Source organism: Somniosus microcephalus, chromosome 6, assembly GCF_052327205.1.
Source record: "Somniosus microcephalus isolate GS21.2 chromosome 6, FLI_Smic_1.0, whole genome shotgun sequence".
NCBI classification, from domain to species: Eukaryota; Metazoa; Chordata; class Chondrichthyes; order Squaliformes; family Somniosidae; genus Somniosus; species Somniosus microcephalus.
In genome coordinates this window covers 174,076,912-174,095,970 of record NC_140992.1, presented here as the reverse complement: position 1 = coordinate 174,095,970, position 19,059 = coordinate 174,076,912, and the positions used below count along the sequence as shown (strand labels likewise).

Here is a 19,059-nt window from a genome sequence, read left to right as displayed (position 1 = left end):
GGGAACTTGTGTATGTTCTGAACCCAATTCACTGTAATTTCTTCCACAGAAAACTGAGTTCACAGTAAAAAATGTACAGGTACGAGGAGGCTATATCCTCCATATCGGAACGGTTTATGGACACCTGAAAGTAGGGGATAAAGTTCGTCTCTTCATTGATGAGGTAATGCCCTTTCAGTGGGTTTAAAACCCCATAGTTTGATGTTTGTTTCAAGCTCAGCACTGGACAATAAATAATCTGTGTCCTAGTTAATTGGAGATGTGAATTTCACTCGGCTTCAGTCTGTGGCATGAAAATTATTTTAAGATCCTCCTGGTTAAAATTCTACGGACTGTAAAATGCGATTTATAATTTGTTTTCCAGGCCAAGAGGCGATCTGTCATGAATAATCACAGCAGCACCCACATGCTGAACTTCGCTCTACGGTCTGTGCTGGGCGAGGCCGACCAGCGGGGCTCTCTGGTGGCACCAGACAGGCTGCGCTTTGATTTCACAGCCAAGGGAGCAATGAGCACTCAGGAGATCAAAAAAAGTGAAGGGATCACGAGCAAAATGATTCAGGAAGCCAAGGTAAAGCGCTCGCTGTTTCATTACAATCGCACCAGTTCAATTCAAAATAAAACTTTGCAGTTTTAACTCTTCAAATCGAGAAATGAAGGAAGAAGAGGAGACAATCAACTGATCCCAGGAAGCACTGATGTCTCGGATGCTGATCCTGAGCTGTCTCGTCTTTCTTTTAAATTAATTGCTATGAGCCAGGTACAAACAGTCATATACACAGTCATATCGTGTAACATGGAGCGACTGCACATGTGAGAAAGCAGACTGGTTTTAGAGACTCCCTCCCATAATAAGATGAGGCACAGTTCATCCTGACACTTCAGTTTCTATACTAATGTCTGAGCAGTGTAAATTGTTACTGAAAGTGACAGCTTATAGGACACCAACTGATGCAGTGGCTTACACACTCTGGGGCCTGGGTTCAAATGTAGCCCAGGCTGATGGGGTGAGGGGCTCCACTGTCTGCTGGCTGTAAGGGTCCTACACCAAATGAGTTTTGGGTAATCTCAATCCCACGGCACAAAACTGCCATTAAATTGTCAGTCTTATTCAGAGAGGCCATAGGATGGCTGGTGGGGAAATGGAAAAATAGCACACTAGCAGGAGCGGGTGTGCTGACGTTGGAAAAGAGGCAGAGTAGAGAGCTTTATTCTACGTCTAACCTGACCTGGAGAGCTCGTTGCCTGAAGTGGAGAGGGTTCTATTTCCCACCACTAACATCCCTCACTTTGAGGAGCACAAAGTTGTTTTCTTTGTTTACTGTGAAATTCTTTCTAAACAGTACGAGAAAGGAATTGAAACTGTTAAAGGTTCCTTTTACTTACTTTATCCACAATCACTTTGCGTATTTCCTTGCAGCCAATTTATGCCAAGGATACTCCCCTTGCTGCGGCAAAGGCTATTCAGGGTCTTCGCGCCGTATTTGATGAGACGTACCCTGATCCAGTGCGAGTGGTGTCTGTGGGGATCCCAGTGGAAGACATGCTGGCTGACCCGTCCGGACCAGCAGGCTCCGTCACTTCAGTGGAGTTCTGCGGTGGAACGTGAGTGCATTGCCTGAAACCAAATACAAGGCAAAAGAGGGTTACATGGGGCTGAAGGAGAGGACTGATCAAGTTTATATAAAAAAAATAATTTGTGTCCCACTGGTTCATTTGTTAGATCTTTCGAGGTCACACAGCACAGGTCGAAGAGGGCTACAACATTGAGGGAGAGTTGAATTGTTGTTGACAATCCACTGCTCAGGCTCTCGCATAAAGTACAGCTACTTGTTCTTGGCTCTTTTTTTAAAAAGAGCAAATGTAAAATTTTTTTGGATTTTTCAAAAATTCCTGGCTTCTCCCACCAATTTATGACATTCCCCAACCAGTGAAATTTCCTGAAATTTTTTACTGAGTCTCCCTAGCTTTGTTTCTGTGCAGCTTTTTTGTTTGGGACGGATATTGTGCTTTCCCTTCTAGTTTCCCATCACAAGAAATGGGTGCACCCTGGAAGTTGGCCCTCCACCTGATAGAGTCAGAAACTTTATAGATATTTCCTAATACTCTGAACAATGGTTCCACACTTCTTCCAAACCCATTGAATGTATTGCTGCTTTGTCAAGAGATATTCTTATCTTGACACCTTCGTTTGTCAAATAAATGTGTTGAACCAGTGAAGCACAGAACAGTTCTGATCTAGTGAAGCGATTGATATTCCCACCGCAGAATGTAGGGACAAGTGCCAGCAAAGTGGCTTTGTTATGTTGAGGTGCCTTCCCTGTGGTAATTGCACTGATTTTATTCCAGGCACCTGCAGAACTCTCGCCATGCTGGTCCTTTTGTGATTGTATCAGAAGAAGCTATCGCTAAGGGCATCAGGAGAATCGTGGCAGTCACGGGTTCCGAGGCTCAAAAGGTTAGTGGTTGTGCTTAACAAATTTTAACCCTTAAACATTTGGCAGCTCTGGGAAATTTGGGTCTCCTTGTGGCAGAACTTCTGTAGTTTTATTTCAGCTGACCATTTAAAAAAAAGTTTTCAGTTAGTGTTGCTGAAACCAGCTCTATTATTATGGCAATAAGCCCAAAGGACCATGTCTTTTGTCGATAGCCTGGTGAGTAAATGTACCACCCGGTGTGGTAATGAGCCACACAGATCAGAAGTCCTCTCGTTCAGCCCCCTGCTCTGTGCTGAATTAGCTGCTCTCAATTGGAGCAGGGACTGGATGCTACAATTGGCCTCAGCTCAGTGGGCTAGGGAGAGGAAAATTCAGTCAGGGTTCCTGCTTCTGATTGCTGACCCCTGCTGGGAAATGCACTGACCTGGGTGTCGGAGAGGGCAGGATTGGGTTCGGCTGTGATGCCCTGCAAGGTTGAATTGTCTAGGCTCGTGCATGAAGAATGGCCACTTGGGCAAGGTACTAGTGGACTACAGGAAACTTCGCGACATCCGGCACCGACGGGACCGAGCTGCTGCCGATCTATCAAAACTTCCGGATAGACCAGCGCTAATGTTGAAGGATACGGAGGTTTTCATCTCCGTATCTGACAACAAACACTGTTGCTTAGCAACAGCTTGTAAACACTCGGCCCGTACCTTGGAAGCGTCTCTGAAGCTGTTGCTAAGCTACAGAGACGCTTTCCAGAGCCTGACTGTTTTTATAAAAAAAAAATTTAAAAAAATGCTAGAAGAAAAAAACCTAACCAAAACAGCTGCTGATTTCTGCCGTTCGATCGAGGTTTCCGGACATACAACCTCCGGATAAACCGAAGTTTCCTGTACTGACCCTCATGGAACTGCATCACAGCAATGGTCAACACCCCGAGGAGAAGAGAAAAGGGAATTGTTGAGATTTTTTTTTAAAAAGGCTAAATGGCCCATGTTAAGATAAATTGTACAAGATTTTGGGGTGAGACATTTGAAAGGCCAGTCTTTTACATATCTCTTTTGTATGTCCTGTTGCTGTTTCTCTTGTGCATGCTCTCTATCTCATGCTATCTCATGTACACGCTCTCTGTCTCATAAATACTGACTCGTGCATGTTTTGTTTTATACGTATTGTCCGTCTTGTGCACACTCTGTCTCATCCATGCTTCTCTCTTCTGCATGCTCTTTTTATCTTGTGCTGTCTCTCCAAGTATGCTCTCTGTTTCATACAGGTTATCTATCCCTTGTATACTGTGCCTCTCACACGTACTGTCTCTTGCATACTCTCTTTGTCTCTCGCAGAATTTGCTCTGTGTGTGTCTTGTGCACTGTTTCTGATTATTTCTGTCTCTTATTTATTCTCTCTCTCTCTCTCTCTCTCTCTCTCTCTCTCTCTCTCACACACACACTTTAGCTGTTGCTCTGGCTGCACACCATAGGTTGATGTCTGTCAATGCAGTTGCACCGATTAGATGTTGGATGTACTAAGAGAGTTGCAGGGACTGTGAGATTTGAATGCCGTTGTCTTTTATAGGCACTAAGAAAAGCAGACGCTCTGCAGAAGTCTCTTGTTGTATTAGAGTCGAAGGTCCAAATCCAGACCTCTCCCAATAAGGAGGTCCAGAAAGAGATTGCAGACCTCACAGAGGTAAAACAGAAATGTACCGTCAAGAATTCTGTATACGCCATAAATGTGTATATTTTATATAATCAGTTTGAATGTAGAGCTCTGAATAGATTTTACATTTTTTTTTATTGAATACCATATTCAAGAGTGATCAACACATGGAATGGCCCTCTGCACAGGGTAGAAGGGGTAGAACCCCTGGAATCATTTAGAATGTTATCACTGGGTGAGGGAGGGACTGTGGAGTCTTTATGGATGAACTAGGAATTGGCTGAATGGCCTTCCTTATCTGTGTGTATCCTGTGTTCCTTTTTAAAATTATTATTCTGTGATCTTACCATCAACAGCAGCAGTATTTGGATAGACAGACTAGATGCAGGAAGGATGTTCCCAATGGCGGGGGAGTCCAGAACCAGGGGTCACAGTCTAAGGATAATGGGTAAGCCATTTAGGACAGAGATGAGGAGGAATTTCTTCACCCAGAGAGTGGTGAACCTGTAGAATTCTCTACCACACAAGGCAGTTGAGGCCAATTCATTAAATATATTCAAGAAGGAGTTAGATATATTTCTTAAGGCTAAAGGGATATGGGGAGAAAGCAGGGACAGGGTACTGAATTTGGATGATCAGCCATGATCGCATTAAATGGCGGAACAGGCTCGAGGGGCCGAATGGCCTACTCCTGCTCCTATCTTCTATGTTTTTCTATAATATTGCAATAAAGGTAATGTACATCAGTGTGCGGCTTAAAACCAGTACCTCAAGGGATGATAGAGTAAACAAAAGATTGAACTGGGTAAAACAACCCACCAGAACTGGAGGTGAACTCGCTCCTTGAATGAGAGGACCCTGACCAAAACGACGTAGAGTAAAATGGATCAAGTGAAGTGAAACAAGAATGAAAGGTGGGATAACTGAGCCTCCAGAAGAAGTCACTGATTAACAACAATGCTTACGTTTATAAAGCACTTTTAACATGGCAAAAAGTCCCATGGCACTTCACAGTTCAGGTAGGAGGGAAGTTATGGCAGATGCCCATAGACCCAGCCAAAGAGGTGGGTTTGAAGGAGAGTATTGAAGGTGGGGGGAAATGCAGCAAGGCAGAGAAGTTTAGTGAGAGAGTTCCAGAGTGTGGGAGTAAGATTGATGGCTGTGCCCACTCGTGGTAGATTGGCAGGAGGGAGCGCACAGTAAACCAGAGCTAGAAAAGCAGAGGGTGCTTGTACAGACATAGGACTGGAAGAGATTGCAGAGGTACGGAGGGGCACAACCATCTCATGAAGTAATTGTGTTTAGGGATGGGAGCCAGCGGAGGTTAGCAAGGATAGAGGTGATAAATTTAGGGATTTAGTACAGGATAGGGTGTGGGCCATGACGTTCTAGGTGAGTTGAAGTTTATACAGGGTTGAGCTTGGGAGGTGGTCAGGAGAGCTTCGGAAAAGTAGAGTTAGAGGTGGCAAAGGCATGAATGAGCATTACAAAGTGGGTGAGGTAGGAATGCCAATGGGCAATATTTTGGATGTGGAGGTTGGCAGTCCTGGTAATGGACTGGATTGGGGGGTTTGAAGCTCGGCTCTGCATCCAGCAGGACACTGAGGTTATAACATTGTCAGATTGATTTTGAGTGTGCATCCAGGAAGGGGAAAGGGAATCGGGGGGCTAAGGCATGGAGTTTCTGGTGGAGGAGAATGGAATGGCTTCAGGTTTGCGACACTGAGCTGTGAAAGTTCTGGCCCATCCATGACTTGATGCTGGACACACTGTTGGCAACGAAAATCAGGAGAGATGTATAACGGGCATTCGATCGATATTGCCCGTTTTACACTATTGTCAAAATTTTCAATTACCCCTGTCGGATCTTTCTTACCTATATCTCTTGACTGACGTGGGGGAGTGGCTGGAACTGAAGATGACCAGACAAATATTTAAAACAAAATAATAAGATATAAATCAACTTTTACGTTAAAATAACATTCGGTTCTTTAGCGGCTCAGTGAGTAAATACACTGTGCAGAGTAGTACTGAGCCATGCAGGCAGAAGATCGCACCTTTGATCCCTGGTCTGTGCTAAGTTAGCAGATCTCAGCATTGGTAAGTGTAGTGTATGTACCTTTAAGAGAGAACTACTTTTACAGCTCCGGTATACTGTAGTACCGGCAGTGACCACACCTGTATATAAACCTTGAGCATGCCTCTGTACTGTTAGTCTTTAGACTACCCTCCTCCAGTAAACACCTGTTGATTGTTAATTTACAGCCTCCGTCTAGTTATTGGAAAACATCATACTTTAAGAATCAGGAATTCAACAGTGGCGACGAGGTCGATTCGAATCTACCTGCAACTCTGCATTTCCTTTCAAGGATTCGCTCCGGGAGGACGGTGGAAGAAAGTCGAGGCCAGAAGCACGGGCGTCGACCACGGGCAACCGCCCAGTCATCCGGCAGAGAGTGAACATCGCAGGGGAGGCTGTTGAGAGCTGGGCTTGGTTCTCCAGCCATGACGATCCAGCAACAGGTACAGCGCAGACCCTTCCCGGACAGCGGCGGCTGGAGCCGACCGACGGCACAGAAAAGGCTGAGCAGCGTCGACGGGGTAAGAGAGAGGGTGAAGTGCACAGGGGGCAGCCGGGGGTTGAAAACTGAGCGGTGTCGACGGAAAACAAAAAGAGAGAGAGGGTAAAGCAGCAGCCGGGTTCAGGACCGAGTGGCGGCAACGAGAGAGGCGCACAGGAGAACGCGCAGAGCACAACCAGGGCTCAAGGGCTGAATAGCGGCCGCGGAGAAGAAGGGAGAGCGCGGGAGACGCCATTTTAGAAGCCGCAGCGGAGAAGAAGGGCGAGCGCGGGAAGAAAGGAAAGCGCGGGAGACGCCATTTTGTGCCAGCGGAGAAGAAGGGAGAGCGCGGGAGACGCCATTTTAGACAGTTTAATCACACCCAGGGATGCCGAAGAGTGGCAGTATCACTGCGCTCGACAATGAAGTCGAAGATTGGGCGACATGTGGAACGCATTGAGGTGTACTGCAAGGCGAATGAAGTGCCAGATGTTAGGAAAGCACTGGTTTTGTTGAATTCCATGGGTGCAAAAATTTATGGCTTACTGCGAAACCTAATAACCCCAGAGAAGCCAGTGGATAAGAATTTCGAAAGCATAGTGGAAATCCTACAGGACCACTTAAACCCCACACCGCTGCTGATAGCAGAAAGATTTAAGTTCCACAAAAGGAACCAGCATAAAGACGAAAGTAATGCTGAGTACTTAACGGAACTGCGCAAGCTATCGAAACACTGCCAGTTTGGATTGGGACTAGCAGATACGTTAAGGGACAAGTTTGTGTGTGGGCTTCAAAGTGAAGGAACCCAGAAACAGCTTCTATCAGAAAAGGATCTTACGCTGGACAAGGCTTTCAGCATGGCAGTATCACACGAAGCAGCCGCACGGGGCGCTGCAGAGATACAACGGAGACCGCAAGAATATGGCACCAATGAAATGTCATATGGAGCAGTGAAGTGTTGTAGCTGCGGCAGAACAACACACGACCAGAAGGATTGTTGGTTCAAGGACCAAGTGTGCAGACAGTGTGGAAAAGCAGGACACATAGCAAGAGTCTGCAGGTCAGGGAAGAAAACCAGCAGCAAGAAATCTCCACAGGAGAAGTACAAAAAGGTACATAAGGTGATGGACAGTAGTTCAGACGAACAGAAAAGTGATACAGACTCCGGAAGCAAGGAGCTGGGTTGTCTGAAACTACATAAGGTAATCAAAATGGAGGATCACCAGACTATCTGGGTCACGCTCAAGATAGACGGAGTCCAAGTGAAAATGGAATTGGACACAGGATCAGCCCTAACAGTCATAAACCAAAGGGACTACAAGCGGCTATTTTCACATATACCCTTGAAAACTACAGAGATTGTCTTGAAGACGTACACGGGGCAAAAAGTCTACCCCAAAGGAAAAATAAGGGTGAACGTGATATACAAAGGCCAGGAAATACCCAAAATGGACCAATATGTATTGCCAGATGGAGGACCACCACTGCTAGGACGTGAATGGATCCGGAAGATACAATTTGATTGGCATTCCATACAGGCACTGAAGGTTGAGGCGAAAAAGGATGACGACGTCACACCTGGACGACTGTCAAAAATGCTAACTGACGCACAAGAAGTGTTCCAGGAGGGACTCGGAACACTAAAAGGCATAACAGCGACGATTAAAATAGAGGGAAATGCAAGCCCAAAGTTTTTTAAGGCCAGACCGGTGCCTTATGCGATCCGACCAGCCGTCGAAGCAGAGCTGGAAGGGTTGGAACGTTCAGGAGTACTGTCCAAAGTAGACTGGAGCGAGTGGGCTACACCCATCGTTCCTGTAATGAAGAGGTCGTTGAGTAATACGCCTGGGGAACCAAAGAAGGTCCGCATCTGTGGGGATTTTAAAGTGACAGTGAACCCAGTCCTTCACACGGAACAATATCCACTTCCACGGATTGAGGATATTTTCGCCTCGCTATCTGGAGGTAAACGCTTCACCAAAATTGATCTGGCCCAGGCATACCTGCAAATGGAGGTAGAAGAACCTCGAAACAATACCTCACGATCAACACTCATAAAGGTCTCTACCAATACAACTGGCTGGTGTTCGGGGTAGCATCGGCTCCGGCTATTTGGCAAAGGGCAATGGATCAAGTCCTGCAAGGGATTCCAGGGACCCAGTGTTATTTGGACGACATCCTGGTCACGGGCGAAAATGACAGTGATCACCTCGCCAACCTGGAGAAGGTGCTCACTAGATTAAAGGAATATGGGCTACGAGCTAATCGCCAAAAGTGCGAGTTTTTCCAGAAGCAGATCTCGTATTGTGGCCACGTTATTGATGAAGAGGGGTTACATAAGTCCCCTGAAAAGATTGAGGCAGTAGTCAAGGCTCCAGCACCGGAAAATGTGTCACAACTGAGGTCGTTCCTCGGGCTGGTAAACTACTACCATAAGTTCTTACCAAATTTGTCTACAGTATTACACCCACTGAACACCCTACTGCAAACGGGGGTACCATGGAAGTGGAATGACGAATGTAAACGAGCTTTCCAGAAGTGCAAAGAATTGATCACATCAAAAGAGGTGTCGGCCTATTTCAACCCAGCACTACCAATTCGGTTGGCATGTGATGCATCACCCTATGGTATTGGAGCGGTGCTGTCGCACAAATTCCCAGACGGGTTGGAGAGGCCAGTAGCCTTTGCGTCTCGGTCACTAACCTCAGCCGAGCGCAACTACGCCCAGATCGACAGGGAGGCCCTCAGCCAATATGTGGAGTAAAAAAATTCAACCACTATCTGCATGGGCAGAAGTTCACCTTGCTGACTGACCACCAACCACTTGTCTCCATCTTTAATCCAAAGAAGGGCATTCCGGTGATGACTGTGCAACGGCTACAAAGATGGTCCCTTTTTCTAGGGGTGAACCAATATGAAATAGAGTATAAGGTCACGAAACAGCATGGAAACGTTGATGGGCTATCACGCCTGCCACTGCCTACTGTGGAGGAAGCACCAGCAGTGGACCCTATCGAAATATTTTATTCATCGATAATTGAACAATTGCCAGTAACTAACGCGGATATAGAGAAGGAGACCCGCAATGATCCGACACTGTCTCGGGTATATGATTTGACGGTGAAGGGATGGCCAACACATGGTGACTCACTGTTGTCAGCATTCTCATCCAGAAGAGAACAGCTGTCAGTATGCCAGGGGACAGTGATGTGTGGATCCCGAGTGGTAATTCCACCCACGTTAAGGGAGAGAGTGCTCAATGAGCTTCACGAAGGCCATCTGGGAGGGGTGAAAATGAAAAGCCTTGCTAGGGCTTATGTGTGGTGGCCGGGGATCGATCAACAAATCGAGGACCTAAGAAAGAGCTGCTCAGGATGCCAGAAGGTCCAAAATGCACCACCACATGCCCCTCTACACCCATGGGAGTGGCCCTCCTCTCCATGGCAACGGGTGCATATTGATTTTGCTGGTCCATTCATGGACTCAATGTTCTTAATAGCAGTGGATGCGCACTCGAAATGGCCTGAGGTGTTCAAAATGTCCTCAACCACTACAGAGAAAACGATTGCAGTCCTACGGACCATATTTGCCAGGAACGGCTTGCCAGAGCAGATTTGTTCTGATAACGGACCACAGTTTGTGTCCGAAGAGTTTTGGAAATTTATGAGAAGGAATGGGGTAAGGCATTACACATCCACCCCATATCATCCAGCCACAAATGGATTGGCTGAGAGGTTCGTACAAACCTTTAAAAAGGCGATAAGGGCCATGTGCGATGATGAAATTCCTCTACAGCATAAGGTGGACAATTTCCTGTTAGCCTACAGAAATGCGACACATGCAGTTACCAACCAGACCCCGACCATGATGTTCTTTAACCGAAGGTTGAGATCTCGTCTGGATTTGCTCAGACCAAATGTGCGAAGAAATGTTGAGGATAAGCAATTCCAGCACATCAATGAGAAGCCGACAAGGAGCTTCAATGTAGGACAACCAGTCTTGGCCCGCGACTACCGAACAGAGAAATGGCAACCCGGAACGATATGCACACGGCAGGGGCCATTAATGTACACAGTGGATGTCGGGGAGAACATTGTGAGACGCCACGTCGACCAGATCCTAGCGTCACAGGAACGAGTCAACCCCATGTCTCGCGTACCTGGGGATGAACCCGACATACCGGTAGCATCTACCTCCAGAAACAGTAGCAGCGGAACCTGATGAACTAACCAACGAAAGGGGGCCAGAATCGCCTCCGCACCAAGAAAACGAACCTCAGGAAAGGCGCTATCCAGAAAGGATCAGGAAGCCGCCCCAAAGACTGAATCTATAAATGGACCATTTCAGTTTAATGTGCATGTTCAAGTGTTAACTGTTATTTGAATGTTATGGGTGCTGTTAATCTAAAAGGGGAGGAATTGTAGTGTATGTACCTTTAAGAGAGAACTTCTTTTACAGCTCCTGTATACTGTAGTACCGGCAGTGACCACACCTGTATATAAGCCTTGAGCATGCCTCTGTACTGTTAGTCTTTAGACTACCCTCCTCCAGTAAACACCTGTTGATTGTTAATTTACAGCCTCCGTCTAGTTATTGGAAAACATCATACTTTAAGAATCACGGATTCAACAGTAAGGTGCTTCAGTTGTCCTCAGCTCCCTATGGCTGGGAAGAGGGGGAAAAAATCAGCTCTTGACCGCTATCCAGTCACCCTCCTGCTGAAAAGTGCGCATGTTCGAGAACAAGCTAGCACTCCCCTGTGATGTCCAGTATCGATGAATAGTTTGCTGTAATAACTGGGCATGCACACAAATAATTGCCACTAGGGTAAGATGATTTGGGGGGGAGCTGGGGGGTTTCTAATGTCTGTGGAACTGTACTCCAGTAAAAGTCACCCCATTCAGTGGAGAGAATCGGGGAAGTTTTTTTTAAGTGCATAATGGAATAACTCTACCAACAACAATAACAACTTGCATTTATACAGCGCCTTTAACTTGGCAAAGTGTCCCAAGGCGCTTAATATGAGCGTTATCAATAAAAAAATATTTTTGACACCGAGCTGCAGAAGGACATAGCTGGACAGGTGACCAAAAGCTTGGTCAAAGAGGTAGGTTTTAAGGACATCTTACAGGAGGAGAGAGAGGCGGAGAGATTTAGGGAGGGAATTCCAGAGCTTTAGGGCCAAGGCAGCTGAAAGCACGGCCACCAATGGTGGAGCGATTAAAATCGGGGATGCGCAAGAGGCCAGAATTGGAGGAGCGCAGAGATCTCGAAGGCTTGTAGGGCTGGTGGAGGTTACAGAGATGGGGAGGGACGAGGCCATGGAGGGAAAGCTTCCAGCAGAAAGATTCATGGGTCTTTTAGCATAAAATGTACTCTTGTCACAGAAATCACAGAAACCCCACAGTGCAGATAGAGGCCATTTCAGCCCATCGAGCCTGCACCGACACTTATCCCACCCGATCCCCGTAACCCCTACACCAACACATATCCCACCCTATCCCCGTAACCCCACGTATTTAATCCCCCTAACACTAAGGGTCAATTTTTATCATAGCCAATCAACTTAACCCGCACATCTTTGGACTGTGGGAGGAAACCGGAGCACCCGGAGGAAACCCACGCAAACACGGGGAGAATGTGCAAACTCCACACAGACAGTCACCCGAGGCCGGATTCGAACCCGGGTCCCTGGCGCTGTGAGGCAACAGTGCTAACCACTATGCCACCGTGCTGCCTACAATAGTAAGTCATTGCACAATTAATGATTGGGACTTTTCCTCCTGTCTGTTTAATTTCAGATGATTGGCACCGCAGTCATTCCCCAGTGGCAGAAAGATGAACTGAGGGACAAGCTGAAGTCATTAAAGAAGGTTATGGACGATCTGGACAGAGCCAGTAAAGCTGATTTGCTGAAGAAGGCGAGTAATCCAATCCCTAATCGGTTATGAGTTACTGCCTCTCTGAATAATACTGTTTCACTCCCGAGACCCTCATGGGGGATGAGAAAAGACTCTAAATGTTGTACTATTTATGGAAACTCTGATGTTTTTGCTTTTGCTTGTAAATCCCAACTGGACCATTGGCCTTTCACTCAGCGAGGAAGACTAAGCCTTCACCTGGGGCATCTGTACTGATAATGGAGGTGCTTTTATGTTTCCTGGTTTACTTCGTCCTATCTGGGGAGGGCAACCTCCATTAATCTGCGCAGAATTTGATCCCAGTTCTTGGCAGTGAAGACTTCTTCAACTCCTCCACCCCCATCGAGTGACTAACCATCAATTGATTGAGCTCCTCCAAGCGGTGGTAGGAATCCATCAGAGCATAAAGAAACTTTAGGAACAGAAAAAGACCATCAGGCCCAACAACTCTGACCCTTTTTCACAGATCAGCCCCACCTACCCAGATCTATCAATTCTTCTCTCCAGCAATGCATCCAATTGTTGCTTGAATCTGTTTATATTTCTGATTTCCTATCCTACCCTGGTAACTTATTTCATAACTCTATTCTAATTTGGGTGAAAAAGTTACACCAAATTAACTCCAGGATTTGAGCAAGTTACTTAGTCAACCATTTAAGTACAGTACTGAGGAGGTGTTGCACTGTTGGAGCTGCCGTTTTTCAGATGAAAGGCGTGTTTAGATGGATGTAAAAGATCCCATGGCACTTTACAATGTTCTGACCAACATTGTTCCATCAACCAACATCATCAGAAACCTATTAAGTGTTCATTCATCTTGTTTGCAGGATCTTGAGTGCAGATTAACTGCTGTGTTTGCCTACGCAACACTAGGATGTGAATAACAACTTGTATTTATATAGCTCCTTTAACTTAGTAAAACGTCCCAATGCTTCACAGGAGCATTACCAGACAAAATTTGACACCGAGCCACCTGAGATATTAGGGCAGATGACCAAAAGCTTGTTCAAAGAGGGTGGTTTTAAGGAGTGTCTTATCGGAGAAAAGAGAGGTGGAGAGGTTTACGCAGGGAATTCCAGAGCTTAGGGCCTTGGCAGCTGAAGGCACGGCCGCCAATGGCGGAACGATTAAAATCAGTGATGCGCAAGAGGCCAGAATTGGCAGAGTGCAGAGATCTCGAAGGGTTGTAGTGCTGGAGGAGATTAGAGATAGGGAGGGGCGAGGCCATGGAGGGATTTGAGAACCAGGATGAGAATTTTAAAATTGAGGCGTTGCTTAACCAGAAACCAATGTAGGTCAGCGAGCACAGGGGTGATGGGTGAGCAGGACTTGGTGTGAGTTAGGATAAGGGCAGCAGAGTTTTGGATGAGCTTAACTTTATGGAGGGTGGAAGATGGGAGGCCGACCAGGAGTGCGTTGGAATAGTCAAGTCTAGAGGTAACAAAGGCATGGATGAGGGTTTCAGCAGCAGGGGTGGAGTCGGGCGAAGTTACTGAGGTGGAAATAGGCGGTCTTGGTGATGACCCGGATATGTGAAGCACTTTAGTCTGGAGGACGTAATAAAGGGCAATATAAATTTCTCTTTCTTTATCTCCCCTTCTTCCTCTGAATGTCCTAGTTTTTAACGTGTGCACCCTGGTATTTGAACCCTTCACTATAGTGAACAATTTGCAATATAGTGAACAATTCTCAGAGACGCCGTAATTGTGACCATCTTCAAGAAAGGTGACAAGTCCGATTGCGGTAATTACAGAGGAGTTTCCCTGCTGTCTGCCACAGGGAAAGTCATCGCAAGAATCCTCCTCAATCGCCTTCTCTCAGTGGCCGAAGAGCTCCTCCCAGAGTCGCAATGTGGATTCCGCCCACTAAGGGGCACAATGGACATGATCTTCACCGCATGTCAATTACAAGAGAAATGCAGGGAACAGCACCAACCGCTGTACATGGCCTTCTTTGATCTCACAAAGGCCTTCAACACTGTCAACCGTGAGGGATTATGGAGTGTCCTCCTCAAATTCGGCTGCCCTCAAAGGTTTGTCACCATCCTCCACCTGCTTCACGACGACATGCAAGCCGTGATCCTGACCAACGGTTCCACCACAGACCCAATTCACGTACGAACCGGGGTCAAGCAAGGCTGTGTCATCGCACCAACGCTCTTCTCGATCTTCCTTGCTGCAATGCTCCATCTCACCCTCAGTAAGCTCCCCACTGGAGTGGAGCTAATTTACAGAACAAATGGGAAACTGTTCAACTGCCATCGCCTCCAGTCCAGATCCAAGGTCATCCCATCCTCTGTCGTTGAATTACAGTATGCAGACGACGCTTGCGTCTGCGCTTACACGGAGGTCGAACTCCAAACCATCGTCGACACCTTCACCGAAGCATACGAGAGCATTGGCCTTACACTAAACATTCGTAAGACAAAGGTCCTCTACCAACTGCCCCCGCCACACAGTACTGCCCCCCGATTATCAAAATCCACGACAAAGCATTGGACAACGTGGACCACTTTCCATACCTCGGGAGCCTACTGTCAACAAAGGCAGACGTCAACGACGAAGTCCAACACCGCCTTCAGTGTGCCAGTGCAGCCTTCGGTCGCCTGAGGAAGAGAGTGTTTGAAGACCAGGACCTCAAACCCGGCACTAAGCTCATGGTCTACAGAGCAGAAGTGATACCCGCCCTGCTGTATGCCTCCGAGACATGGACCATGTACAGCAGGCACCTCAAAGCACTGGAGAGGTACCACCAACGCTGCCTCCGCAAGATCCTGCAAATCCATTGGCAGGATAGGCGCACCAACGTCAGTGTTCTTGCTCAGGCCAACATCCCCAGCATCGAAACTTTGACCACGCTCCATCAGCTCCAATGGACGGGTCACATTGTCCGCATGCCCGATACGAGACACCCAAAACAAGTGCTCTACTCGGAGCTCCGGCACGGCAAGAGAGCCCCAGGTGGGCAGAGGAAACGCTTCAAGGACACCCTCAAAACCTCCTTGGAAAAAGTGTAACATCCCCACCGATACCTGGGAATCCCTGGCCCAAGACCGCACAAAGTGGAGGAGAAGCATCCGGGAAGGCACCGAACACCTCGAGTCTCTTCGCTGGGAGCAAGCGCAGGCAGCGCAAGGAGCGCACGTCAACCCAAGCATCCCACCCACCGTCTGCCCCACCTGTGACAGAGACTGTAGGTCCCGCATTGGACTCATCAGTCACCTGCAAACTTGTTTTTAATGTGGAAGCAAGTCATCCTCAGTTCCGAGGGACTGCCTAAGGATAGTGAACAATTTGCCTTGATCAGCTTTGTACAAAGAAGGAAGAAGATAATCAGATAATTACTTATTTGTTTGTTGATTTCATCGGCAGGTACGGGAGAAGACCAAGCAGTTCATAGACACTAATCCAAACCAACCTCTGGTGGTCATGGAAATGGAAGCAGGGGCACCAGCCAAGGTGAGGAAAACATTCTGACCAGTGACTGCAGCTGTGCTCAGTTGCTGCTTGATTGTTGAGATTGGACAGTGACCATGTGTTGTGTTTCCACCAGGCACTGAACGAAGCTCTGAAGCTATTTAAGACACACTCCCCACAGACAGCAGCAATGTTGTTCACTGTAGACAGCGATGCAGGAACAATCACGTGCTTATGTCAAGTGCCCCAGGTAAAGATAGATATTTGAATGCTGCCAACTCCAGTGCACACACAGGCAGTGTTTCTTGTTTAAGGGAACTCATTGGATATAGCTTTGAATTGTGCGTGTGCTTTTCTCGAATAACTTGGATCAGACAATTTCAAATGTTGGTCAAAGTTGGGATGTATAATGGATACCTGGGAGTGAGTTACAGGCTGGAATCTAATCAAGGGGTTTGGATGGGTTATACCCCGGAGCAGTTTGATGACATGAACTGCAGTAACAAAGTGTGGGCAGCTTCTAACATGCACCTTGTACCATGGCGGAGCTCATTCCAAAGTATATACTCTGTCCGTTTTGAATACCTCTTAATGTCTCTTCACTTCTCTTGTTCTCTCCCAGCCTGGCCTTTTAATCTATTTCATTTCCTGTGCTTTTTCAGTCTTGACAAAGGGTTTGACCTGAAATGTTGACTCTTATTTTCTCTCCACGGATGTTGCCTGGCCTGCTGAGTTTTTCCAGCTTTTTCTGTTGTTATTTGGAATTTCCAGCATCTGCAGTATTTTGCTATCGTATATACTCTGTCCAGCCTGCCTAAGATGATGGTTTATAGAGCTGAACATCAAAGCCCTGTATGTAATGTATAGTTCCCTCCACTCCCTAATGTTATCGCAGAAGTCAGGGTTGGTGTAAGTGGGTGTAAAGGAAAATACAATACCAACAACTTGCATTTCTATTGGACCTTTAACACAGTAAAACGTACCAAGGCACTTCACAGGAGCGTTATCAGACAAAATTTGACACATAGAGATATTAGGACAGGTGTCCAGAAGCTTGGTCAAAGTGGTAGGTTTTAAGGAGCGACAAAGGAGGGGAGACAGAGAGGGCGAGGGAGGGAATTGCAGAGTTTGAGGCCTATGCAGCTGAAAGCACGGCTGCCAATGGTGGACCGATTAAAATTGTGGATGCGCAAGAGGCCAGAATTGGAGGAATGCAGAGATCTCCTAGGGCTGTAGGATACCTGTTATGTCATTTGTTAGTTCAGTACCTGTATGCAGCGGTGCTTGGGAGTTGAGAATTATTTTTGGGCAATATTTTTCACCTCATCCACTCCTGGAGGAGCAGACGATTGGGGTTATGATTCCATACACAGTGGGTACCCTCTGATACCTCATTCTTCATCTGTGTGCCCAAGCAATGAGTTTCAGCAGCCTGTTCTACCATGAAGTACGTTGCATTCAAGCCCAATCCTGCCTTCGCCTGTCCTGCACACTTGTACACTTCCCAGCAGGGGCCACTGATTAGCGATTAAGGACAGGATCTGTGGCTGAGTTTTCTCTTCGCTGGCCAATGGTTGCATCCAAACTACTTGTCTTGTCCCAGCTAACTCAGCACAGACCGGGTATCGAACCTGCGTCCTTCTGGTCTGCGTGGGTCAGTTGTTCACTGCCTTTACAGCCAAGCCAGCGGGGGAAGCATTGTCTCAAAGTCCAAGCACTGCTGTACACTGTGCAAAGCCAATTTTAAAAACAAAATGCTACTGACTTTTATTTATGTATTATTTCTCCCCTTTGTGTCTAAACTTTCAGGAAGTGGTAAGCAGGGGTCTGAAAGCCAGTGATTGGGTTGGCCACATCTCTGAATTACTGAATGGAAGAGGAGGAGGAAAGGACATGTCTGCCCAAGCCACAGGGAAAAACGTCAACAGTCTTGACAAAGCACTGAAGCTGGCAACTGAGTTTGCTAAGCTTAAAATAGGAGACCTCAAAAACTAACTTCAAAAGTTACCAATAAATATCACTTGAAAGACCGTCCTGTGGGAGCCAGCGCCTGCTCCTGTGGGAGTCTGGTCCTGCGTTCTCCACCAGGTGACTACTAGCAATGCTGCTTGTTGATATTGAAAAATGAATGTCTTGAAAAGTCAATGGAATAACTTTAAGTAATTGATCATCTATGTTAAATCTTTTATCTGTTGAAATGCCTGCAGTTGACCAATGTTAAATAAAGTCTAAACAAAGGGAATGGCCATTAAAAAGGTTCTGTTTTAAATGGCCATAATTCATTAAAAAAAATAATTGCAACTGTAAGCTTAACATAATACTGGCTCTAAATTTTGAGTCTGTGCTAATTATTCTTAGCTTCAGAATCACCAGTGTCTCGTAAGCTGTCCCTTATGATCAGGAGTTTACCCTTGCTTCTCATTATCTAGTCGTATGACAGCGTTATCCAGGGGGCCATAACAATGAAACCCCTTTATTATATGAACTGGATATTGTAATTTCACTTGTGACTCCACACGGACTTGTGCAATCTTCCGAAGGGTAGACGGATTCACATTTTAGTGCCACGGCCAAATGTAAAGCTGGTTTATTTTACATTGTGAGTGAATGTAAATAATATTTATAGTAAACCTTACCTTATTTCAATGTTATTCAGTACCCCGCCTTGTAATAGTTCTTTCTCTGAACCTTGTCGGCTCTATCTTAAGGATGATCAGCTCATTTACTGCCGGATTCCCACAGTGGAGCTTCTGGAATTGAACCAGACCGTGTGTTCACTTGCCCATTGTTTCACAGATAGCCAGGAAGCCAGCAGCTTGACATCTAACCCTCTCCCAGCTGTGTCTGTCTGGGGATTGGCCAGTGGGACTGCCCATTATCCTGGCTACCTCACTCCCCACCCCCTCACGGGGTCGGGGATGGGGTGGGGGGTTTCCTTGAAATGATCTCTTGCAGAGCTCAGATGATTAGGCATCCTAACACAATGACTGCATGGTCCACAGAGAGGTCTAAATGATTTTAAAAACAGAAAATGCTGGAAACACTCAGCAGGTTAGGCAGCATCTGTGGAGTTAAC

The 19,059-nt window shown here is 46.6% G+C and overlaps 1 protein-coding gene across 3 annotated transcripts in view; it reads left to right on the top strand.

The window, feature by feature from the left end:
• Window positions 1-18,634, top strand: part of aars1 (alanyl-tRNA synthetase 1) — a 61,724-nt gene extending 43,090 nt beyond the window's left edge. For 2 of the 3 annotated variants that reach the window (XM_085990949.1, XM_085990948.1), the window contains exons 13-21: window positions 50-163; window positions 365-571; window positions 1,421-1,605; window positions 2,350-2,458; window positions 4,002-4,115; window positions 12,448-12,567; window positions 15,939-16,025; window positions 16,120-16,233; window positions 17,793-18,634. In XM_085990949.1, coding sequence (XP_085847075.1) covers window positions 50-163; window positions 365-571; window positions 1,421-1,605; window positions 2,350-2,458; window positions 4,002-4,115; window positions 12,448-12,567; window positions 15,939-16,025; window positions 16,120-16,233; window positions 17,793-17,978 — 1,236 coding nt within the window. In that variant the 3' untranslated portion in view covers window positions 17,979-18,634. The remainder of the gene's footprint in view (window positions 1-49; window positions 164-364; window positions 572-1,420; window positions 1,606-2,349; window positions 2,459-4,001; window positions 4,116-12,447; window positions 12,568-15,938; window positions 16,026-16,119; window positions 16,234-17,792) is intronic. The other variant, XM_085990951.1, reaches the window with a different exon arrangement.
• The last annotated feature ends 425 nt before the right edge of the window (window positions 18,635-19,059 follow it).